The sequence below is a fragment of the Agelaius tricolor genome, unplaced genomic scaffold, assembly GCF_023055355.1.
Source record: "Agelaius tricolor isolate 1412-34295 unplaced genomic scaffold, bAgeTri1.0.p SCAF_1, whole genome shotgun sequence".
NCBI classification, from domain to species: Eukaryota; Metazoa; Chordata; class Aves; order Passeriformes; family Icteridae; genus Agelaius; species Agelaius tricolor.
Genome location: NW_027269261.1, coordinates 24,965,972 through 24,988,024, shown reverse-complemented (window position 1 = coordinate 24,988,024; position 22,053 = coordinate 24,965,972). Strand labels below are relative to the sequence as shown.

Sequence of the window (22,053 nt, the reverse complement as noted above, 5' to 3'; positions counted from 1 at the left end):
AAAGTAGCTTCTTTCTTCCTTACATTCTTAAATGCTCCCCAGACAGCAACATCTGAAACAGAAGACTCACTAATGGAGTTTGTCTGACATTTTCACTAGCGTTTCTAAGGCTATTTAGTGGTAATAGCTCACACATGCTGTAAAAATCCTTGTCTCACCAAGAGAGTGAGGTCTCAACTCTTGTTAAAATGAAGTATCCTATTCCCATTCTATGCAAACTGAAGTTACATACAAAGAGGATTAATGAAATGCCCCGAGTTATAAAAGGCAGATTCAGAAACAGAATTGAGATTCTTTATGTTAGGATTGGATAAGTGGACAGCATTTCTCAATACAATTTATCATTCTTAATTACAATAACCTAGCTAGATCGTGAAAAACCTTTAAAAAATTGTGGCCTAAATAGTGACTTTTTTTTTGGTTTAATTTATTCCTTTCCTTCTGGCTGATGACATCTCCTTTTGATAAAGCTATATTTCTTTATTTCAAAAATATTTTTCAAAGCTTTCTCAAACTTCTTAGTTTCAATTAGGGAAAAAAAAAAAGGTTGTTCAGTTTCCAGCATAGATTTAATGACACAAAGAAAAATCTGCCTAGAAATAATTACATGGACTAGTCATAAATTAGCAGTCATGACAATTCTCAGGACATGCTACAGAAAAAGAATACAGTTACACAGGGAAATGTATGGCTGCACCAAGTGAGTGCTGTATTTTCAACTAAATGCTTCTGCATCTATATTCCACAACAGGGAAATGAACCAACAACCCTCAGAGTAATCAGTCACACTCACTGCTTTCACTCTGGATTTTTATATGGACTGGGCTAAAACCCAGATGTCCCTCATTTCACTGGTTTTATTAGCAGAGGTATTAAAATTCTACTTGTCTCATTGACATTTCTGTTACTTGGAGAATAAAACAGACTTTTTCATAGAAATTAGGTAGGCACATATGGGAAAAATATCCGAGGGAATGTATTATTACTGGCATTGGCAATTAAATGTGAAATGCTGCAAAACTCTATCACTGGAATTATTCATTATGATATAGTATTGAAGACATGGAAATGATGATTCGAAAGTGTGCAGAAATAAATTAATACATAATTTTAAAATAATTCACGAGTACTCTGGACCATTTGACACTCAGTTAAAGGATGAAAAAACAAAGAGGATTTAATCACTCCACTTTGAATGATGTCTTGTGATGCTATAGGGGGAGACACCATTTGTAATGGAATGTGTCATATCCTTGCATGGAGATTGGGCACAGCATGTAGGGACAGACTGAGGCAGCACAGCACCTCAGGATGGTGGGATAATTAGTAAGAATATATGGGGATTTAGAGATTTGAGCCTTGTTCCATCTAGAATGCTCTGTCTACAAGTGAAGGGTGACACATACAGTTAAGATACAGTTTTTCATAAAGCCAGTATGCAATCTGTTGACCTTATTTTGACATATTTCAAGTGCTTTACTTCTCTTTTCCTTTGAACAAATCTTGAAGAAATGAGAGCTATGGGAAGAGCTTGGGGATAGTTGGGCTCAAGAGAATGAGACTGTTTGATTTCTTGACAGGAAAGCTTAGGAGCATCACCAGGGAGAGAAAGGGGGGCCTTCCATGTTACATGTGAGTTAAGCAAATCAGCCACATACACCTGGTAGGTCAGTGTCAGCCTTCTTTACCTGTTCTCTTTACTGCATCAGAAACTCAGTACTCCCAGCAAGCTCAAACTCTTCTTTAGACAATCTCTGCTGAGGCTGTAACTACTTGTACATTCAACTTGCTCTTTTCTCCCAAGCTGTTCTCTCCTTCTTTGCCCAGTTTAATATTCTCAGTCTCAGTACAGTTCAATATTGTGTAACTGAAGTCAACTTCCTCTAAAACCTGTAATTTCCTTTTTTAAATATTTACAAACTCATTCCGTAAACATGACATTTTTTCAGCTTTACATGATATCATCACATTGTAATTAAAATCTGAAAAAAGCTATAATCCCATAAAGAACTGTGATATAAATTTTTAATAGTAATGATCTGCAGAAATGGACTTTAGTATTGAACCTTTAAATGGATGTCTGAAAATGTAAGAAAATATTAGATTTGATGTTCCACGTAGTGTTATATTACTTGGAAAAACCTACACTGGACTATTAGCTGTCTAGCTTAGAAGTGCCATTTTCTTGCATTTTGCTGGCATATTTTTACTTTTCCCATCATTAAACATGTTGTCTCCTTGTCTCACAGTATTGCTAGAACAGAACTCCAGGAACACAGGCTTGCACTTCCTCAGATACTGAGTTGAAAGCAAATGTACAGGCTAAACAGAAATATATGCAACAATATCTAAAAATAAACCATTAGCCTGATTAGAAATACTCAGTTCCTTTAGTAGCACCAGGCTTCAACTCCAATATGTGTGGAACTGCAAGAGGTTGGATCCTCTTCATGGTAGCTTGTTAGCTCAAGTTCACAAGCATTAGGACACCTACAGCTTTTGGCATCATGCAAGGGATCAGCATCAGGGTTAAATAAGGACTCAGCCAAGCAGTCTATTGATAATGTCACACATCTGTCACGTACCTCATCACCACAGCCTTCTCTCATTTGTTCTACAGTAACAGATAATCAAGTCAGCATACCAGGTCACACTAAAAGCTTAATTCCATGCAGGCACAGCTTTCAAAGGCCATTATGCTGTCACTGAGCAAGTGCCATTAACATCAAAGATAGTATTAAGCCAATACCCCATCACAGGCTAGGGCCTGCTGATAAGACAAGTGTCAAAAAAAAGCTCTGAACTGAGGAACTTAAAGTCTAAATAAAGAAAAGCCCACCTTCAGTTGAAAGCAAAATAAACTGCTAGCTGGTGGCTGTTTATCACAAGCAAGAAAGGGCAGTGCAGCATAGTAAGTGCAGGATGTATTGCACTTACACTGGCCCTGGGTAGGCACAGGCCACTCTCTGCTGTTGTCCCCTGAGTGTTGTCCCAGCTGATCAGGGCAACTGGAGTCAGAGATCAGCAGAAAAAGGAAAATAGCAAATTATGTTTATGGAGAATAACAGACAGAATTTAAACTACAAACTTAGACTTCTTTTTATTAGATTTGTGCTCCTTCTTGGTCAAAATATCAACAGGTACTTTGGCTTTCTTTTTTACCCCAAGTTCCTTGCAACTCATGGGGAACATTCATAATTCTCCTTGCACAAAACACCACAATGCCCATCCTTGAGCAATGAAAAATAGCTTTTTGCTATTCATTCTCCAGCATATAAAATTTGAATTTACTTGTCAGCTTGATGCTGGAATTCTTAAACTGTGGAGAAGAAATATTCCCCAAGTTGAGCAGAATACTCACAACATCTCTGTATTTGTCTCTTATCCTATCAGCTTCCATATGCTTTTTGTTTTTTTTTTTAAAGCAAATAAACAACCAACCAACCACCAAAACCCCATAAACCTCTCACAACTAGGACATGCATTTTAGTAGAAAGCTCTACTAATGGGTAACTTTCTGGTATTCCAAAACTACAATGAACTTTTCTGAATTCAAATGGTGAGTTTTAATCTGAAAACAATATAAAACAAAAACAACTGATAAAGATTTCAGTTATTAATAGAACAAAATATTTTAATGTCTTTTGGAGCACCAGGTGCATCGAGTACCTTCTCATATAATTTCTGATAAATTTTCTTTTCTTTTCCTCCTCTGCTGTGTGTGAACGTATATCATAATATTTTAGACTTTGTTTTACATCAGTCCCTAGTCAAAAAAGCAATTTTTCACTTCAATCTCATTTGCACATATCCATAATTTAAGGACAAAGTGTGTATGTGTTCCTAATTACCTCCAAAGGATGTTTGATGAACATGTGAAAATTAAGGAAAAAACCCCAAGCAGTCATATTACAGTGAGAAAAATGAAGCACCAAAACTAAATCACCAAATACCTTTACACTGCATTTTAGTGTTATCAGACAATATATAGAACATTCAAGAATAGATCATGTTAATGCTTACAAGTTCAGAAAAAATAAATCTAATGTAAAGACTTTCTTTTTTCCTTTGTTGCTTCTTAGTTTCTCTGGACAAGTTTGCTTTTCAGTAAAAGTTGTTTTAAATTTTTGAGTTAAATAATGTAAGGAAGCTTTTTTCTAAAAAAAAACCAACTTGAAGAAAAAAGTTTTCAAACAAAAAATGTCTTCTTTTGCTACAGATTTCTTCAAGATTACTTTCAGAATTTCCTGAAAGAGGCATTGCCAAGAGAAATTTTTCCTAAAAATATAATTATTTTAATATCACGAAATCACAGCATAGGTGAAGTTAAGGCACTGCAGTGGGTTAGCAAGTCGAAGCTCCCAAAATAATGGAGAAGAAATTTGAATAGCAAAGTTTTGTTTCTACAATGAAAGGATTAGTAGCCCACCCAGATTATCTGGAGATGGTTGTACCCAGTGCTTACTGGGATCCCATGAGCAGCAACAGCATCTTCAGTACACTGCTATCCCCTGCATACACTGACCCTCCCACATATTGTTCAAAGACTCTGTACAAAATGGTCTTTAATGAAAAACTCTAATGGTAGGTTCAAAACACTGCAGAGCAGTGAAATTCAGCATTAGAACAGAACCAAAAGAATACTGCATAATGAATACACTAATACTTAAAAAAATAGCTGTTCTATTACTAGCACCGAGACTAAGATTTGGCTGCAGGTTTATTACCACAATACATTTGGGAGCAAACCATCCAGGGAGTTTTTCCAGCATCTGGTTGGCATTACTGCTTGAAATTACTCAATGGGTGTTCTCCCATGATATCTCAGAACAAACTACACAGAATCACCAGGCCAATTGCTCTGTCTCTGCACTTCCCTGTGAGCTGGTAAATAAGTAAAGCTCATTTCATATACCAGCAACATGCATCATGAATTGTGCCAGCTATACTGCAATTAGTCCTCCAGTTATTTCTAATCAAATTATTTAGGAAGGAGAATTACTGGAAATTAAATCAAGCAACCAAAACCAAAGCCATGACATGCTCTAAGAACACCACAAAAAAATACATTGTATTAAATTTTAGGTTGTACTAATCTGTTTGATTCACTGTGGAGGGGACACATAGGGGATAGAGGAGAAGAAGAGGAAAAGAAACATGAAAAGCCAGTACTAACTATGTGAGACATGTAGAATAAGTTTATTCTATAGGCCCAAGTCCTCTTTTAGAGGGATATGATATGAGCAAAGGCTCAGGGATGACACATTATATTTTACCAGTGCAAAAGGTGGTCTGAAAGAGAATGAGGACTATGCCAGGAAGAACTAGGTAGGATATTGCATACTGTTTGAATACACAGTTCTGACAACATCTTTGAAGTCACTCCATCAAGACTCACAACATACGCATCTGGCAATCTCAAAAAGTCCTGATAATGACCATAACACTGCTTACCATTACAATTTTTGGCAGGATAGTGTCTGTAAATTGATCCCTCAATTAAAACCTTTGCAAAGAGCAAGGGAAGCAAGGGCTGTCATTGATAGCCCTCTGCCTTGCTTACAGATGAACTCCTGAAAGAAACACCTTTCCCACTGAATTCCACTTCTGTTATGGAGCCATTTTCCTTCTCAAGCTGGTTAAATGATCATCGTGGGGAAATAAAACAGAAAAAATCCTTGAGTATGTTTGGAGATAACTTTGAAACAGAGGTAAGGGGGTATAATTTCTCTATAAAAAAGAGATATTTTTAAAGGTACAGATTATTGGTGCCTACTGTTCAGAATGAATGAATCCAGGCTTGGGATCAATATACAGTCAGCAGACAAAGTTAGGCACCCCAGCAAAGTTATGCACCCCTGTCTTTGGTCCATTGATTTGACTAGCTTAGGGCAGGGGCTTTCTTTTTTCTTTTCATTACTTCCATGTCCAGAATCAACCTGAACTTTATTTCTGTTCATTTCCTTTGGGATTAAAACAGTTCATTCATTCCCCAGTCCCTCTCCCCATATTTCCCAAATCAGAAGCACCAGTGTGATGTAAATCAAGCTTCTTTATGTGTTTGAGCAGCATTCGTGGTCCAAGTCTAGTCTGGGTGTGTAAACACACTTTTTTCCTCCCCCTCCATCTATGTAGAAACAAGGAAAACTGGACAGCAACCAGAGAGCCTGGGCTGCCCTAAAACATTCCACTTCACAGTTTAGTCCAACACAGTCTAGTTTGGGTGTAAATGAAGCTGTCAACATTTGATATCTGTGCTGTACGCGTGATGTTTACAAAACATATTCTTCCCCAGAATTACTTGGAGTCACACTCCAAAGAGTCCAATACAGCTGACAGCAAAGTGACAGAGTGTGGGAATGTCAGAAAGAGCACAGAGGGGACAGAAAATGACAAAGATTAAGTCCTGTCTGCAGCATTTTTAATGTTAATGGAAGAATCTTTTCTACTTCAACAGGCTCTTGACAGGGCCCAGAGTTCATGAGGAGGAAGTGCCTGTTCCAGGAACAGAAGCAGGAAGCATATAGATGCAAAACTGAGAGTGGGAGGAGGCAGGAGGAGTAGATAAGCAAGGATGCAGAGGAGCATAAGGAGTGGCAGGTGTGACCAGCTCCCTTTTTATCAGTAGGAATCAATATGAGAAAACCAAACATAGTGTGAATTTTAATGTCTGCAAAAATAATGTCATCTTCTATGAATATTCTCCTGTAAAAATAGAATGTTTTAAATGCTGTTGGAAGATGAATATGGGCACTTTGGTCATTTGGATGAAACCATTACTTTTTTTTTTAGGCTATAGCTTATGGACCAGGAACAACTGAGAAAAATAGAAAGAATTCAGATATCTGGATATGGCAGCTGGTATGTGGCAATTCACACTTGTTAACTGATGAGTTCATGTTTAAGTTCAGACTGAACAGTAGTAAAGCCTTCTAGCAACAGAAACTGGAATGATTCCTTTCCTTCTCACAGAAAAGGTCACCAATAGGCACCACCTCTCAGCTTTAAACTGTAATGAAAAATAACTGTAAAGTGCTGCCACAATAAAAATAGCCTCTTTTTCCTCATCATGCATGTTGATGACAGAGATACTGGCATCCATCCTTGATGGGAATTTTAATGCACCCTACCTAGGCTATATCCTGTAAATATATCAGATCAAGCAATAAGGCAACATCACCTCTTAGTTCTGCCTTGAAACATTTGCCCTCATCCTGAAGTCAAAGAATAAGCTAATAAAAAAGTCTGAAAACTTGTTTATATTTACTCAGAATTGCAGGTGATCCAGATGTCCATCATTCAACTTGCTTCTAGAATGCATTTGCAACCCAAAGAAAAAGAAAAGCTAAATTTTGCTTACACAAGTCAGGCTAGCTTGGGAGGCAGATATTTCTATTAGTTCCTCTTCTGTTGAAATTCACAGGGACTATCAAATGCTAATTAAAGAAATCATAATCTTGAAGGACATTTGTTTACACTGCAGCTTACATCAGGCTGTGGAATCGAGACCTTGTGGCTGGCAAGAACCTGTCTCCCCTGCCTGACAAGATAATAACCAGTGCATTCCAATATGGAGAGACTCAGCAATTTCAGTCAGCCCCCCGCTGGTTTGTGAATTGCTCCTCAACACTTAAAGAGCTATGAGGAATCAGAAAAGTAGGAGAGGAGCTTAAACTACTCCAGAAGATTCTCTCTGTAATTTCTGGAGCTGTACTGACTTGTAGACTGCTAGGTTAGATTGGTGGCAGTGTACCCCAAGAATCAGGCAATGGGTTGCTGCTTTATGATAAGAAACACTGAACAAAGAAACATATTTTTATTGACAATAATAGTGTTAGACAGACAAAATCAACTGAATACTTAGCTAGACCTCATGAAACAGAGCAGGTTTGAGGTGTTCTTTCAGTAGGAAAGATTTCCGTACATGCGGCATTTTCTTTCTGCTGGGGACAAAACATGGAAAATTAAAATCCTTCTTTCCTTTCAGGAGGGCACATCGACTGTTGCCATGGATGGTAAAAGCCTGACTCTCTCTGCTGGTGACAGCCTGCTTGTCCGTGCCCAGTCTGTGTGAGTAGAGATGAGCAGGGGTTCAGAGCGTGATCCCCCAGCTTCCAGCCACATAAATTCTGTGTGTTCAATGCACACCATGTCAGGCATCACTGGTGCAGAAACACAGCATCTGTGAATGCAGGATTTGCAACAGCCTCTGTTATTTCTCGGGGCAAAAGTGTTTTCAGGAGGAAAAGCCAGACATTCATTCTAGTTCACCTCTTATGATAAAAGCTGGAGAAAATAAAAAAAAAAAGAAAAAAGAAATAAAAGTAACAGAAAAGAAAAAGAAGGAGAGGAAAGAAGGAGAGGAAAGAAAAGAGAAAAAAAGGGGGAAAAAGAAGGGGAAAAAAAAAGAAGGGGAAATAATAAAAAAAAGAAGGGGAAATAATAAAAAAAAGAAGGGGAAATAATAAAAAAAAGAAGGGGAAATAATAAAAAAAAGAAGGGGAAATAATAAAAAAAAGAAGGGGAAATAATAAAAAAAAGAAGGGGAAATAATAAAAAAAAGAAGGGGAAATAATAAAAAAAAGAAGGGGAAATAATAAAAAAAAGAAGGGGAAATAATAAAAAAAAGAAGGGGAAATAATAAAAAAAAAGAAGGGGAAATAATAAAAAAAGAAGGGGAAATAATAAAAAAAGAAGGGGAAATAATAAAAAAAGAAGGGGAAATAATAAAAAAAAGAAGGGGAAATAAAAAAAAAGAAGGGGAAATAATAAAAAAAAAGAAGGGGAAATAATAAAAAAAAAGAAGGGGAAATAATAAAAAAAAAGAAGGGGAAATAATAAAAAAAAAGAAGGGGAAATAATAAAAAAAAAGAAGGGGAAATAATAAAAAAAAAGAAGGGGAAATAATAAAAAAAAAGAAGGGGAAATAATAAAAAAAAAGAAGGGGAAATAATAAAAAAAAGAAGGGGAAATAATAAAAAAAAACAAGGGGAAATAATAAAAAAAAACAAGGGGAAATAATAAAAAAAAGAAAGAAGGGGAAATAATAAAAAAAAGAAAGAAGGGGAAATAATAAAAAAAAGAAAGAAGGGGAAATAATAAAAAAAAGAAAGAAGGGGAAATAATAAAAAAAGAAGGGGAAATAAAAAAAGAAGGGGAAATAATAAAAAAAGAAGGGGAAATAATAAAAAAAGAAGGGGAAATAATAAAAAAAGAAGGGGAAATAATAAAAAAAGAAGGGGAAATAATAAAAAAAGAAGGGGAAATAATAAAAAAAGAAGGGGAAATAATAAAAAAAGAAGGGGAAATAATAAAAAAAGAAGGGGAAATAATAAAAAAAGAAGGGGAAATAATAAAAAAAGAAGGGGAAATAATAAAAAAAGAAGGGGAAATAATAAAAAAAGAAGGGGAAATAATAAAAAAAGAAGGGGAAATAAAAAAAAAAGAAGGGAAAATAAAAGTAAAAACAAAAAACAAAAAAGGAAAAAAGACCATGTATAAAGATATATGGCCTGAAACTACCCACTGGCACTCACAACTCACAGCAGATGCTAGAAGCATCAGACCAGGCTTAATTAACATCAGTGCAGGAAGGTTTGGGGTTCAGGCTAAGAACACAGCTCTCCTCCTGAAGTAGGATGCATACAGCTGTTTCAGAACCTTGACATATATGATATGCATAAAGGAAAATAGCTTCCAGAATGGAAAGGAAGAGATAGAGCATGGCTAAAGCTCACAAAGTGCCCACTCCTCCTTTTCAATATCATCCATGTTTCATTTGTTGGTTTGAGAGTGTGATTTCCCTCTGTACACATTGCATCATCTCTCTTTCAATTCTTCCAGGTACTGCTGGAAAAGAGCAGAAGACTGTGTTGCTCTTTGCATTGCTCAGGATCCAAAACGCAAGCAGCCTTATAAATAACTCCTGTGTCACTTGGCTTTGAGGATAACCAAGTTTTAACCTACCTATCTTAATTATATTCTACTCAGAACGCCTGGAAATTTGAATACTCTAACACAATGATTAAGTGGAGGCAAGTGCTGTGCCCAATTAAAACTTTTTCCCCAAGTAATTAAAGTTTTAGCAAAATTTATAACCAGTTTTTTTTTAAGATCTAGTGTTTTGTTTGATTTTATCTGAAAGGAAATGACAACATACCCTAGTAGCAGGATTACTTACCTAATAATACATGATACTATCTAGATTACTACTAGAGTCTTTTGAGATGCAAGTCTCTGCCACAAGATGTAGAAAAGGAGATGGGACAGGCACTCTTACAGTTTTTAGGTAACAGGCTGGATGCTGTGTGCATGCTACCCTGAACATAGCACTGCAGTGGGACTAAACAGAAGTGCCTAGGTCATGGCTGTGCTCCTGGGCAGCACAGAAGATGTGGAATTCCCAAAATTAGCAGACTTCTCAAGTCAAATTCACCTTTAGAGGTATGTTAAGGGATAAGAGAGCAGAAAAATTATTATAATCAGTTTCTATTAACGGCTGCTTCTTTTTGAACAGTGAAGTTTTTTGCAGAAACAATAAATGTCAAATTACATTTTGCTGCTTTTATTCCAAGAACTCTGCAGAAGAGTTTTTCTCTTGGTTTTATTTAATTGTTCTTCACATTGTCATGAGAAAACAGGTTGCTTAGATACCTGCAGGTATTATCAATTAAATAATTGAGAAAGCAAAAGTTACTGATTCCTGATCTTTTATTTGACTTCTAATTATGTTCAGAAAAAATATTTGTTTCATCTATCACCTATAAACCTCATTAAACTGAGATGTCATATGTGCTTTATTGAAGTGTTCTTCTCATGAGAGAGACACAGATGCCTTGGCTTTAATCTATAACTTGTATTTAACATCAGCAGCTTTTCTAGCAAAGCATACTGCAAAACTCTGCTTCATCCTCCTGATAACAGGGGGCCTAACTTGCAAAACTGAGCCCAGTCCTTAAGGGTGTTATGGGTGTGAGCTGCTGCACACAAAAAGGGAACAGGGGAGTAATTTTTTCTGGTTACCATTGGTACTGGTGTGTTTATGTGTCTGCAGAATTGACAACTTGAGTGAACATCTATGATTGAGGGATCTAGGGTACCAAAGTGTTATATTTTTAGTCCAGCAGTTATAGGGTAATCACAGAAATATTTCCATATTTCACACTGAATAATAAGTGAGTAAAACACAGCAACATGTTGTACAAAATCTAGAATAACCAGCCGCTCTTCATCAACCCAGAGGCACTGAAAATCATGGAACTTTCAGAATAAAAGTTAAGGCATCTCCAGATTAGATACCTCCCATGATATCTACTCAAACTATACTTGTGATGCCTTTTACAACAACTTGTGCTTGAACACCTAAATTCTATCCAAGTCACAGACTAGGTGCCAGACCAGGAGCACTAAACCAGAGCTCCATCATCCTCAGTTTTGCCACGGCTCATAGTCAGAAATCAGGACTTAGTAATTAGTTTCTATTGAGGAGCTTCTGTCTTCTAAGAACTAGGTAAGAAGTGTTAAGGCCAATAAGTATGGAAAAGAATCAGGATCAAAACAGCAGGAGAGGATTTATGAAAACAGTGAAACACCAAGTACCAAGAGAAAAGAATTTTGTTTTCTAGATATATTCTCTTTTGAGAATTATTTCTGTTGCTTTGGTGTCCAATTTCCTTCCCCTCCCACTCTCTCTCTCTTTCAATTCAATAGTTACTTATGGCCAGAGCACAAATGAGAGCACAGAGAGTACTTGCCATTTACTCCTTCCCAGGTGCTTAACCACTGTGATTCAGAAACCTGCAACTTCCCTTTTCCCAGGTTTACAAATAGTTCTGGAGGGCTTCTGGGCAGGCAGTGAATCTTTTTCAAGTGTTTTGCTCTTCCTCCATAATGTATCTGTTCTGAACTGCCCCAACAATGGTACATTTGTATTTAGATGCACCCATTCTACTCTGCTCAGGAGGAAGCTGGCCACATACAAATGTTCTGGTTCCTGGAGCCCTCTTAGCTGTTCTTTCTGTGTATGTGCAGTCAGCTCAGCAGATACTTCAGCACCAAAGGTGTTGGGACCAGGGCCTGGAGACTCTAGTGCTGATCTTGCCTCAGAGAAGGATTTCAGGCTAAGGTCAGTGGCAAAGGCTTAGTCAGGCATGTTGTTTGCAGAGTACCCTAGTGCACTGCTCTTGACATTGTGCGTGTTCATGCTTGTCCATGAAACACACCTGGCAAAACTATGTCCTACAGAATCACTGAGATTCCAGAAGGCCTCCAAGATCATCAGATCCAACCTTTGATGGAACACCAGGTTGTCAGCTGGCACTTAGTGCCACATCCAGTCATTTCTTAAACACCCCTAAGGATGGTGGCTCCACCACCTCGCTCGACAGTCCATTCCAATGTTTAACAAAGCTTTCTGTGAAGAAAGTGTTCCTTATGTCCAACCTGATTCTCCCCTAGAACACCTTGAGGCCATTTCCCCTCATACTGGTTGCCTGGGAGAGGAGGCCCACCCTCACCTCACCAGACCCTCCTCTCAGGCAATGGTGGAGCACAATAAGGTCTCTGTGCTGTGGTGTTGTGAGGTCCCCAGGATGAGGTGAGAGATGAGAATTAGACTCCATGTTCCCAGAAGGCTGATTTATTATTTTATGATGGTATATTGAAAAAAATGATATACTAAAACTATACTGAAGAAAGAGAAAGGATCCATCAGAAGGCTAGAAAAGAATGAATAATAAAAACCTGTGACTGACTCAGAGTCTGACATAGCTGGCTGTGATTGGCCATTGTTTATCCAAACATGTGAATTGTTTTTAATTAATCTCCAGAACACATTCCAGAGGAGCAAAACATGGAGAAGCTGAGGCTTCTCATCTTCCCAGGAGAAGAAATCCTGGCGAAGGGATTTTTCAGAAAATATCATGGTGACACCCTGGTCTTTTCTCCAGGCTAAACATCCTCAGGCACTCCTCATGTGCCTTAGACATGACACACTTCATATGATTTACAAACACATGACAGCCTTTCTTTGCAGCTCTTTTTATACCTGGTACACCTGTACCCTGATTTGGATGCTCACTTTCTATCTGAATCAGACAGATATTGGGACATCTGATACTTAGCAAACTTGGTACATTTTGACAGGATTTTGCTAGCCTTATTAACACAGTATTGCACAGACAGACCATCTGCTGTCTGATGCTTCAGCAAGACTCAAAAGCAAAACCTTTATACAAATAAATATTCTAAGCAGTATTACAATAAAACCTACACAGATACAAAGCTATACCTGCACCATTCTTGGTAAATTATTACTTTTAAACACATGCAGCATTGTCCAGAATCACAAGCTTGAGGTGATTTGAATGCTTAGAAATATACACAAAGAAGTTTGAGTCCACCTACAAGCATCCACAGTTATTCCAAGGCAGGATCTCACCTATCCTAGAGGTCAGCAGTTTTCCCTTTCACTTCATCTGGGAAAAAGATACAGCCTTATCCTGCCAGCTATTGATTAAAGCAGCAAGGCTTTCCCTGGGCTTTTTCAGTGCCTTTAGAATGTTTAATCCCAAGGAGATCACAGGTAAACCTTTAAAGAGAAAGCTAAACCACTTGTTTTTAGCTATAGATTTTGATTTCTATTTATAGCATTTAAATCATATAAAGAGTGATATAAGCGTTATTATAGTACTTCATATTGAGCAAGGAACTTACAGTCAGTCTTCCATGCAAATTAGCAATATAGATCAAAATATTTGAAGTAATTAATGTTTCCTATTACTCCTAGGCTAGGCAGGCTTGATCTCATGGGGTACTTATGTTCTTATTTTGAGCTATGCTAACTTATATGAATGATGGAAATAAATTGGTATGTCTCACTGCATTCCTTCTAACTATGGTCTCATATTCCAACACTTAAAAATAGTTGATTAGCAAGGTTACATGATTAATGATATGTGATTACCATCATCACCCATTCATAATAAATAGCATTGCTTGAAGTAACTTAAAAATTAAATAATCCTAGTACAGCAAATAAAGCTTCAGCCTTCACCAGCCCTCTCTATAATCTTGAAAAAAAACCTACAAAAAACAAGTTATGAAAAACATGTATGTTTATGGTTATGAGAGAACAGAAAAGAGTTACCCACACAGATCATGTAGTAAACATATCGAAGATCAACAGAAGAGCACAAGATTGTCCAATTAAAAAACACAAAACCAAAAAAAAACCCACAGAAAAGTTAAGACAAGATTTAATGCTAGCTACATTTGAGCTTGCAATACATAAACTGACAGTTTGTAAAAGTCAATAGAGGAACCCTTCTACCTCCCTGCTTGCTCTACTTTTAGATGTTGCTTGTTTATTTGAAGCAGCAAACCCTACCAGAGGCATAAAACTGACTAGGTGGATCAGGAAACTGGTAAAATCAGGAGTGTTGTAGTAAAGTTTTTCCTCAGACCCAGTAAGTATTTATTTACACCTGTAAATCAATCTCATCCTACTACATGAAGGTAACAAATGTTTTCATTCTGTTGTTAAAAACATTAATTGTACTGATTTCAGCTCTCCAGTCACATCTAATAGAACAGATGTAGAGAAAGCAATCCTCCCACCATCATTGCATATAAGTAAAGGAAAAAAAATACTTAAGCTATTTAAAAATTCCTACATAACCATCTTGTGTTCCTATTGGAGACATTTTAAGGCTTTGGAGTGTTTTTATTTAGTTTCTTTTCAGTTAATAACCCAGATGCACCTGAATGAACACTTCAGACTTATGAAGGTCATCACCTCCTGGTGTGTTTCTTTTTCAATACACAAGTATTGTAGAGCTACTCTTCAGTATCAAAGGATGCAGAATAACACCTGATTGGACCCACAGTAAAGCTGTTGACTTTTGAAGTAATAATGAAGGAGAAAAATTTAATATCCACCCAATATCAGCTTAAAGTACCTGATCTACAGGTCTTATTAGCACTGTCTGGTAGAGAAAGATCTTATTCTGGATCCAGTCACTAATATTTTCAGTCATTGTCCAAAAATCATGGAAGTGAATAAAAACTCTTCTTTTTATGTCACTGTAATTTTGATGGAAGCTTGGCATCTAGAGTGATGTTTACACACAGTCAGACAGTTTGTATTCCAAAAATAAGCCCTTAAATTGTGATATCATTAGGGAAATCATCTCCCCTTTTTAGGTCTGCAAATGATAAAACAATTCTTTCCAAATCATTGTTGCTCTAAGTTAAATATATCTCCAAGATCTTTGGCCTGGTAATTGAGTAAGAATTGTATGAGGACCACATACTCAAAGATTTGAATGCTGCTTTGTATTTTTAAAGTTGTTAAATAGGTACATGTACATGGCTAAATATAGTGCTAAATAAAAAATTCTGTCCATGGTTTTGGAGATAAATTACACTGAAATTGAAGCAAAACTATTTGGGTTCTAAAAACACTTCATTATACAATCTCATAAGCTCCAGAGAAAGATGTCATGACTATGACAAAGTAAACTAAGCATAACCACTTTTGAAAATTCAGTGAGGAATTTGAGTACATCTTTGGTACATCAGAGAAAAATAGGACTTCTGAAGTGCTATACAACTAGAGCAAAAATATCACTTTAGCATGTTTTAATGTTTTTCCTCTTGAAGAAAAAAACCCTAGCATGCTTAGAATGCAAAACCAAAGCACACAGATGATGGAGTTTGTAAAGGTTCTACTTTACAAACTGTCAGTGCAAACAAACTTTTCTAGACAATGAGTTGCCCATGTTCAAACCATACACTTTACCGTTGGAAAATAAATTTGACAATCCAATTGTGTAAAGCAACTAAACATATGCCAATTTGTAGAACTGAAGCTTGAAAATGTCAGTGTGCAATTCCCAAATACCCCAGGGGTTTGACATGGAAATGCAGTCATTGCACCTCACCTAGCTTTTTGCTAACTGTCTCTTCCTCCAAGGAGACCCCAGGGCAGCATCTGGATTCCATGCAGAAAGGAAACTTGGGCACCTTCAAACAGGTCCACATTAACTGCTGAGCAGAGAACTGCACTGACAAGGCAGCTGTCCACAGCTGAACCACAAGGAAATTCCTGGGGGGTTATTTTTATGTCACTCTGACACACACTCTGCTCTTAGGGTACTCAAAAAGCCACCTTCACTGAGGAGCCACAGGGCTCTTTTTCCAAGAGCCAAGCAAAGCTCATCCTCTTCATGCAGATCACTGCTGGAGATCTATAACCTTGTTGACTCAAAAGCACATTTCCACAAGCAGCAGAAGCCCCAGGAACAGCTCCCACCTCTGCACAGGAGGAGGAAGAAGTCGAACCCAAATCTTTGCTGTCCTGCAGAGCACCCCAGTCACAGGGTCTGCTTTCAGAGCCATTTCCATCCCCACTTGATACAGCTCAGTTGAGCCATGAAGGAAGCACCACAGCATTGCTGGTGAGCCAGAAGATAATTCCTACTCCCCAAATGCAGTTACAGATGATATTACTCTATGTAACAGAAATATTGACAGATAGAACGTATGACAAAGCCATTTTTCCAGCAGCAGTAATTTGCCTGAACACATTTGTGACCTGAGCTGTCTACAGCATCTTGGCATACATTACAAAAAGAATGCTCACACCACGTTTTGCCTAGAGAAAAAATCATCACCAAATTGTTGAAACACAAATAGATCAGCTTTATTTATGACAACCTGAGAAAAATGTTAACAGCTCCTAATTGTTTCCTGATACTGGTGACTAACAAGCCACATGATTCAGACCTCGTGTGCTTTACTATTGAGTGGCAAATCAACATTCAATGGGCAGATCCACTCATCAAAGAAGAGCTCATTGTTCTCTCCAAAAAGAAAATGGCAAATACTGAATTAAACCAAGTAAAATCTTCACAAAAAAGGATAAGACTTTGTTTAATTATTTATCTACCAAAACATACTAGTTCAGCTTATTTTTAAACTAAGACAGAAAAATGTATTTGAGCACTGGAATGAGATTGCCATATGCCATCAGAATTTGAGTTTAAAATGAAAATGAACCAACTCTGGCTTCTGTTTCCAATATGGATGACAATGTTCAGCTGTCTAAAGCCATTTCTTCCATTTTTTGGATATAAAAGAGGCAATTTACACCCAGTTCTTCACTGAAAGCAATTTGTCACGACTTCCATCTTTGCCATTATAGATGCAGCTGCCCTGATTTATGCCAGTGTGTTAACAGAATCAGGCAGCTACACTACAATAATGCAAATGTTGCCTTGCTGTGTACTGCATTGCCCTAAATGCCATTGCATAGCTGCATAATTTACATACTGCATATACGCACACATTATACACAAACACACACACATATATATATATCTGTCTTCTGAGTATTTTTATGTCCTAATTAGTTGTATCTTGCCCATACTGGTGAGGTTTGTGCCAAGCATGCTGCGTGTGCTTGGAGGTTTGTAACACGACTAGCCCATTACTGGCAGTCAGAGAGAGCGATACTAAAGGTCATTTTTGTTTATGTCAGACACAGGATGTTTCAGGAGCTTTTATGAAGCAGCTACATCTGTGCTCTCTGTGGGTTGGATCCACTCCATACATACTGCTGGAGGACAGAAAAAGCAGATCAGACAAGAGGGAAGAGCTATCCTGGGCTTCACTGGGAGCCATTCTCACTAAATGCTCCACATAACCCAGGCTCTTCACAGCATCCCAGGCAGCGTGGCTGTGCAGCTCACAGATGTTCTTCATGGAAAGACAAAGGCTGCTCTTTATTATCAGTTTTAATCTAATAGAAAGGGTTCATGGCTTTTATTTCCTCTATAGCAAAATTAACTCTACTTGCAAAGCTTCCTCCCCCTCAGAGGGAAATAAGATGTAGGCTCAGAAGCCCAAATCCACAATGATATTTAAGTGCCTGAGGAACTGTGCCAGAGTGTCTGGCAGGAGAAGCTAAACAGACTCAATTTTAAAAGAGAACATAGTGAATGGAGAGACAGACTGAAAGCTCAGGAGAATGAAGTGCTCCTTTAATCTACTATGGGGGGAGCTGTTCTGTGGCAAAGCCAACTTCTTTTCAGTTCTTGCTCAGCTGTGTGCTTTAACCCACCATGAGTGCCATGTCCACCCGTGTTTGAGAGTGGCTTTTGCTGCAGCTGGCATCAAACTAGCCACAGATGCTGCTTCCAGGGCATCAACAACAGTGTGATGGGAACCGGACAGAGATAAATACAGCTTGTATGGAGCACATGAACTGTTGTCTACAAGTTCCTTGTCCTGCAGGACTGATAAAAATACTCTATGTGAAAGATACTAATATTCACCTTGCTTAAAAACAAGGCAAAAAAGCAGTAGAAACATTAGAAAACAGTTTTTAAAACTTGTGTTACTAATGATACTCTACAGCCTGTGCATTTTGTCATTAAAATGTTATTTTTCCATTTTTATATCTTAACATTTTACAGTGAACCCATTTTATTAATTTCCTTATATGTCTATACTGGGACAAATTTTATTCTCAGCAGTACTTGGGTAAATATGTAGCTGATGGAATTACCCTGATCTCACAGCACTGCAACAGAAGACACTTTGGCTCTGTGTGCACAGGAATGCTGGCTAAAGAGTGACACAATGGTGGGAACTCCATCAGCACATGAAGGTTGCTTAACACACAGTACATCCCAATATGACACTGCTAGCCTGCAGGTCATAACCCCACTCTAATCATGTGTCTTATTCGAGATCATGGAACAAAATTTTGTGGGTTTAAATGCCCTTATTACAGCCAAGTTAGTCTCTACAGAAATGTTAAAAACCCAGAAATTTTTGGCCACATTTTAATTTAAAGGTACAGTTTTCCAATGTTGATGTTCAGCATAGAGATACATGGAAAAGACAGCAGTGGAAAACAATGAGAACATCCCCCCAAAAAGAGTCAGTGAACAAACTTCTTTTTTTTTTTATAAAAGTATAAAATAATGGAATGAAAAATTGGCTTGTTAATCATCAAAAAGCAAAAAAACCACAAACTACAAAAGTTATTGGTTCATATTTTCTATTATTTCACCCTGTTCTCACAAAGATCACACCTGCTTAAGGAAGACTCTACAGCAGAGAAAAGGAAAGCATTTGAATGTCAGGAATATCACCTATATTTGTAATCCTAAAAGCCTTATATACTGAAGTCTTTGTATTAAAAATAAAAAATAATCTGAAAATCTTTAGGGGCACTAGGAGCTGAAAAGACATTTCTTCAATTCAGTGTATTGCTTTCTCAAATAACAGAAAAACACTATTAGAATCTTACATTGATTTATCTGATTTGAAGTGAGGTTAGGAAACATATGCTAGAACAAACAAGTAGCAGTCCTTGTGCCTGTGCTTTGAAGACACACAAACCCCTTTCACTCCAGTCTCTGATGTGTTTACAGAAACAAAAGACATAATTTATCTGCCATAAGGTGTTCACTGAAGAGGTTCATGCTGTGAGGATTTCCATGGCAACTACTTAAAGAGACATAAGTGCTCATTTTTGAAACTGAAAGCCCAGGGACATGATTAGCTACAGTAATAATAACACATAAACCACCTAAACAGAGATCTTCTGTTCAGGGCCAAGTAACTTCTCTTTTCCTGTGTGAGAATCGCTTTCCTAAATTAACCAAAAACGAAAACACCAAACTAAAACAAGCCAAAAGAAACTACTTATGCTTTCTCTTAAAATTTTTACAAGAGACAATAATGCACTTACATATGCACACAAAGCTGGAATAATTACTTCCTTAAATTATGTAATGTACAATACATTAGGTAGTCCATAAAAAGCACACATGTGGATTATACAGTGCCACCCCAAAGAGACACAAAATCAGATTTTGCAGAACTTTTTTAAATCTATTGAGATTCATTTGCAAAGAAATTTCAGAGATGACAAGCACTCGATGGTCACTAAAAGATTTAAAAGAACTCACCAGTACAATAAAGCTACAACAACAAATTGAAGCTTTGGTGCAATAGAGCAGAAAAAAGGAGAACCTAAATTAATAAGCATTGCTCCAAAAAGAAGAAGAAAAAACAAGCAACACCTACCTTTAGCAGAGAACTGGAGCAACCTGTATACCTGCTTCCCTGCCCGCCAGGTGCAGTCTTGATTTTACCAGGCACAAATCAGGGACAGGAATTAAGCACCTGCATCCAATCCCAACCTGCAGAGCCATTAGAGATCACAACCAGAAAGCACAAATGCAATCCAAGGTTAATTTATAATGGGATGGGGCTAATAGGAACAAGTCCTAAAACCACTTGGTCCCAAGTCTTCTCAGCTGTGATTTTTATGGTGCTTGCTTGATCCAGCTGAATGTATACATCTCACAGAGATGATGGTAGATACTTTTATTCACAGGTCATAATTTAAAAGCTCTCCTTCTTCAGTACGGTGAAGTTGACATAAAGCACTAAAGACAGCTTGAAAACTACACTTTATGTGATCATCTGAAGGAGAGGATTTTATTTCAACTCAAGTAAAACTCCACAGAACACCTAGTTTTTATATTCTCTTTATTCTCATCTATTTCAGATCTCCATTAAAACTGCATAACATTAATTTATCAGGAAAGCTTAATAGTCTCCTGTTGGAAGTTTTGTCCATTAAGTTGATATTAATGTCACTTTGTGCAAGGCCTGAACAGATGTCCTTTTTTTCCTATAAGGGCTATTATTCGAAGCTATGCTCACAGAGCCAGTTTCTTACAATAAAAATGCCTGGAAATAAATGTTCCCTGAGATACAGCATCTCATCTTTTTATCTTCTGACTGGTGAAACAATGACAAAACTATTGTTCATTTTAGAGGACATTTAAGGACTCATTCATGAAAGACACAATAGTGGTGGAGAGATGTATCAAGGAAGAGCAGTGAGTCAGACTCTCAGCAGCTACATCAGCTGGAAGAAGCCACTTAGAACCAGGCTCCACATGAACTCCCCTTACAATTCTACTCTGCCTATTTTTAGCGCTGAAAAATTCTTTAACTCTTACTCTCTTGGGCTAAAGGCACATAGCAAGATTTAAAGGGACTTGAATTAAACTGTCCTGGGATTACAGCAATAGGCAGCAAAGCCTTTGGTAGGGGTCCCTCCAAACGGGATGAAGAAAAGGATGAGCTGAGCTAGAGGAGAACAAAAGCAGAATTATTGCACAAATTGCTATACCCACTGATCAGCCAGTGTCCTGCAAGCAGGGACTGGGCATGAAAACAACTCCATGGCCAGAGTTGAGTGGGGAGTGGATATTTATTCTCACTGTCCCCTTCATCTGTCACTGCTGTTATAAATAAGGAGCTTGACTAGGCCAATATTCAAGCAGCAATCAATTTCTTAATTAATATGGTAAAGTATGAGCAATACAGTGCTGGGTACAGTGGGGGAAGTTTTCCCTCCAACTGCACACCGATAGTTGGGGCTTACAGGTATTGATAGGGGTGCTCATCAGCTTTCTCAGCAGTTTCTATTCCAATTTTTACTCATCAGCAGTTTCTATTCCCAATTTTTACGTCACAATTCTATACACTATTGTGATTTAGTTTTTCTCAGGATGCACATGCCGAAAGGAGTATCCCAGGTGGTGGTGGTCTGGTTTCCGAAAGAAGGAAGGAGTATTTCATCTGGTGAAGTCCAGTTTCCAGATGTGGGTCCACCTTTTGATTGAAAGGACTATAAATCTCATAACGGTGATGTCCAGCTTCCCTTAGTCCTTGAGTTGATGTTCATCTTCCTTTCTCAAGCTGCATGTTTCCTTTTTATAGATTCTAAAGCTACAGTTTCAAAAGATCCTTACTACAAGCAACATTCTAAAATTATACTTCAAAAGGTTGTTATTGCAAAACTCTTTAAGGCTTACAAGCAGAAAGTTCCTGTCAAAAAGCAACATCCTTAAAACTTTAATTCAAATGCTCCTAAATCAACTTAAGGCTTATAAAGGTTAATTGCAAACAAAGGATAGGTTCAAAGGTCTTCTTCCCTGCTTTATTTTTCTCAGTTATTGT

General features: G+C 37.5%; 2 protein-coding genes across 2 annotated transcripts in view; one reads left to right on the top strand and one right to left on the bottom strand.

Moving 5' to 3' along the window:
- The window catches only part of HAAO (3-hydroxyanthranilate 3,4-dioxygenase), a 33,739-nt gene extending 23,817 nt beyond the window's left edge, over positions 1 to 9,922 (top strand). The window contains exons 7-10 of the mRNA XM_071427210.1: positions 5,566 to 5,711; positions 6,793 to 6,861; positions 7,988 to 8,070; positions 9,844 to 9,922. Of these exons, the coding sequence (XP_071283311.1) occupies positions 5,566 to 5,711; positions 6,793 to 6,861; positions 7,988 to 8,070; positions 9,844 to 9,922 (377 nt within the window). The remainder of the gene's footprint in view (positions 1 to 5,565; positions 5,712 to 6,792; positions 6,862 to 7,987; positions 8,071 to 9,843) is intronic.
- MTA3 (metastasis associated 1 family member 3) overlaps positions 1 to 22,053 on the bottom strand; it is a 228,968-nt gene that overhangs the window by 23,204 nt on the left and 183,711 nt on the right. The window lies entirely within an intron of this gene.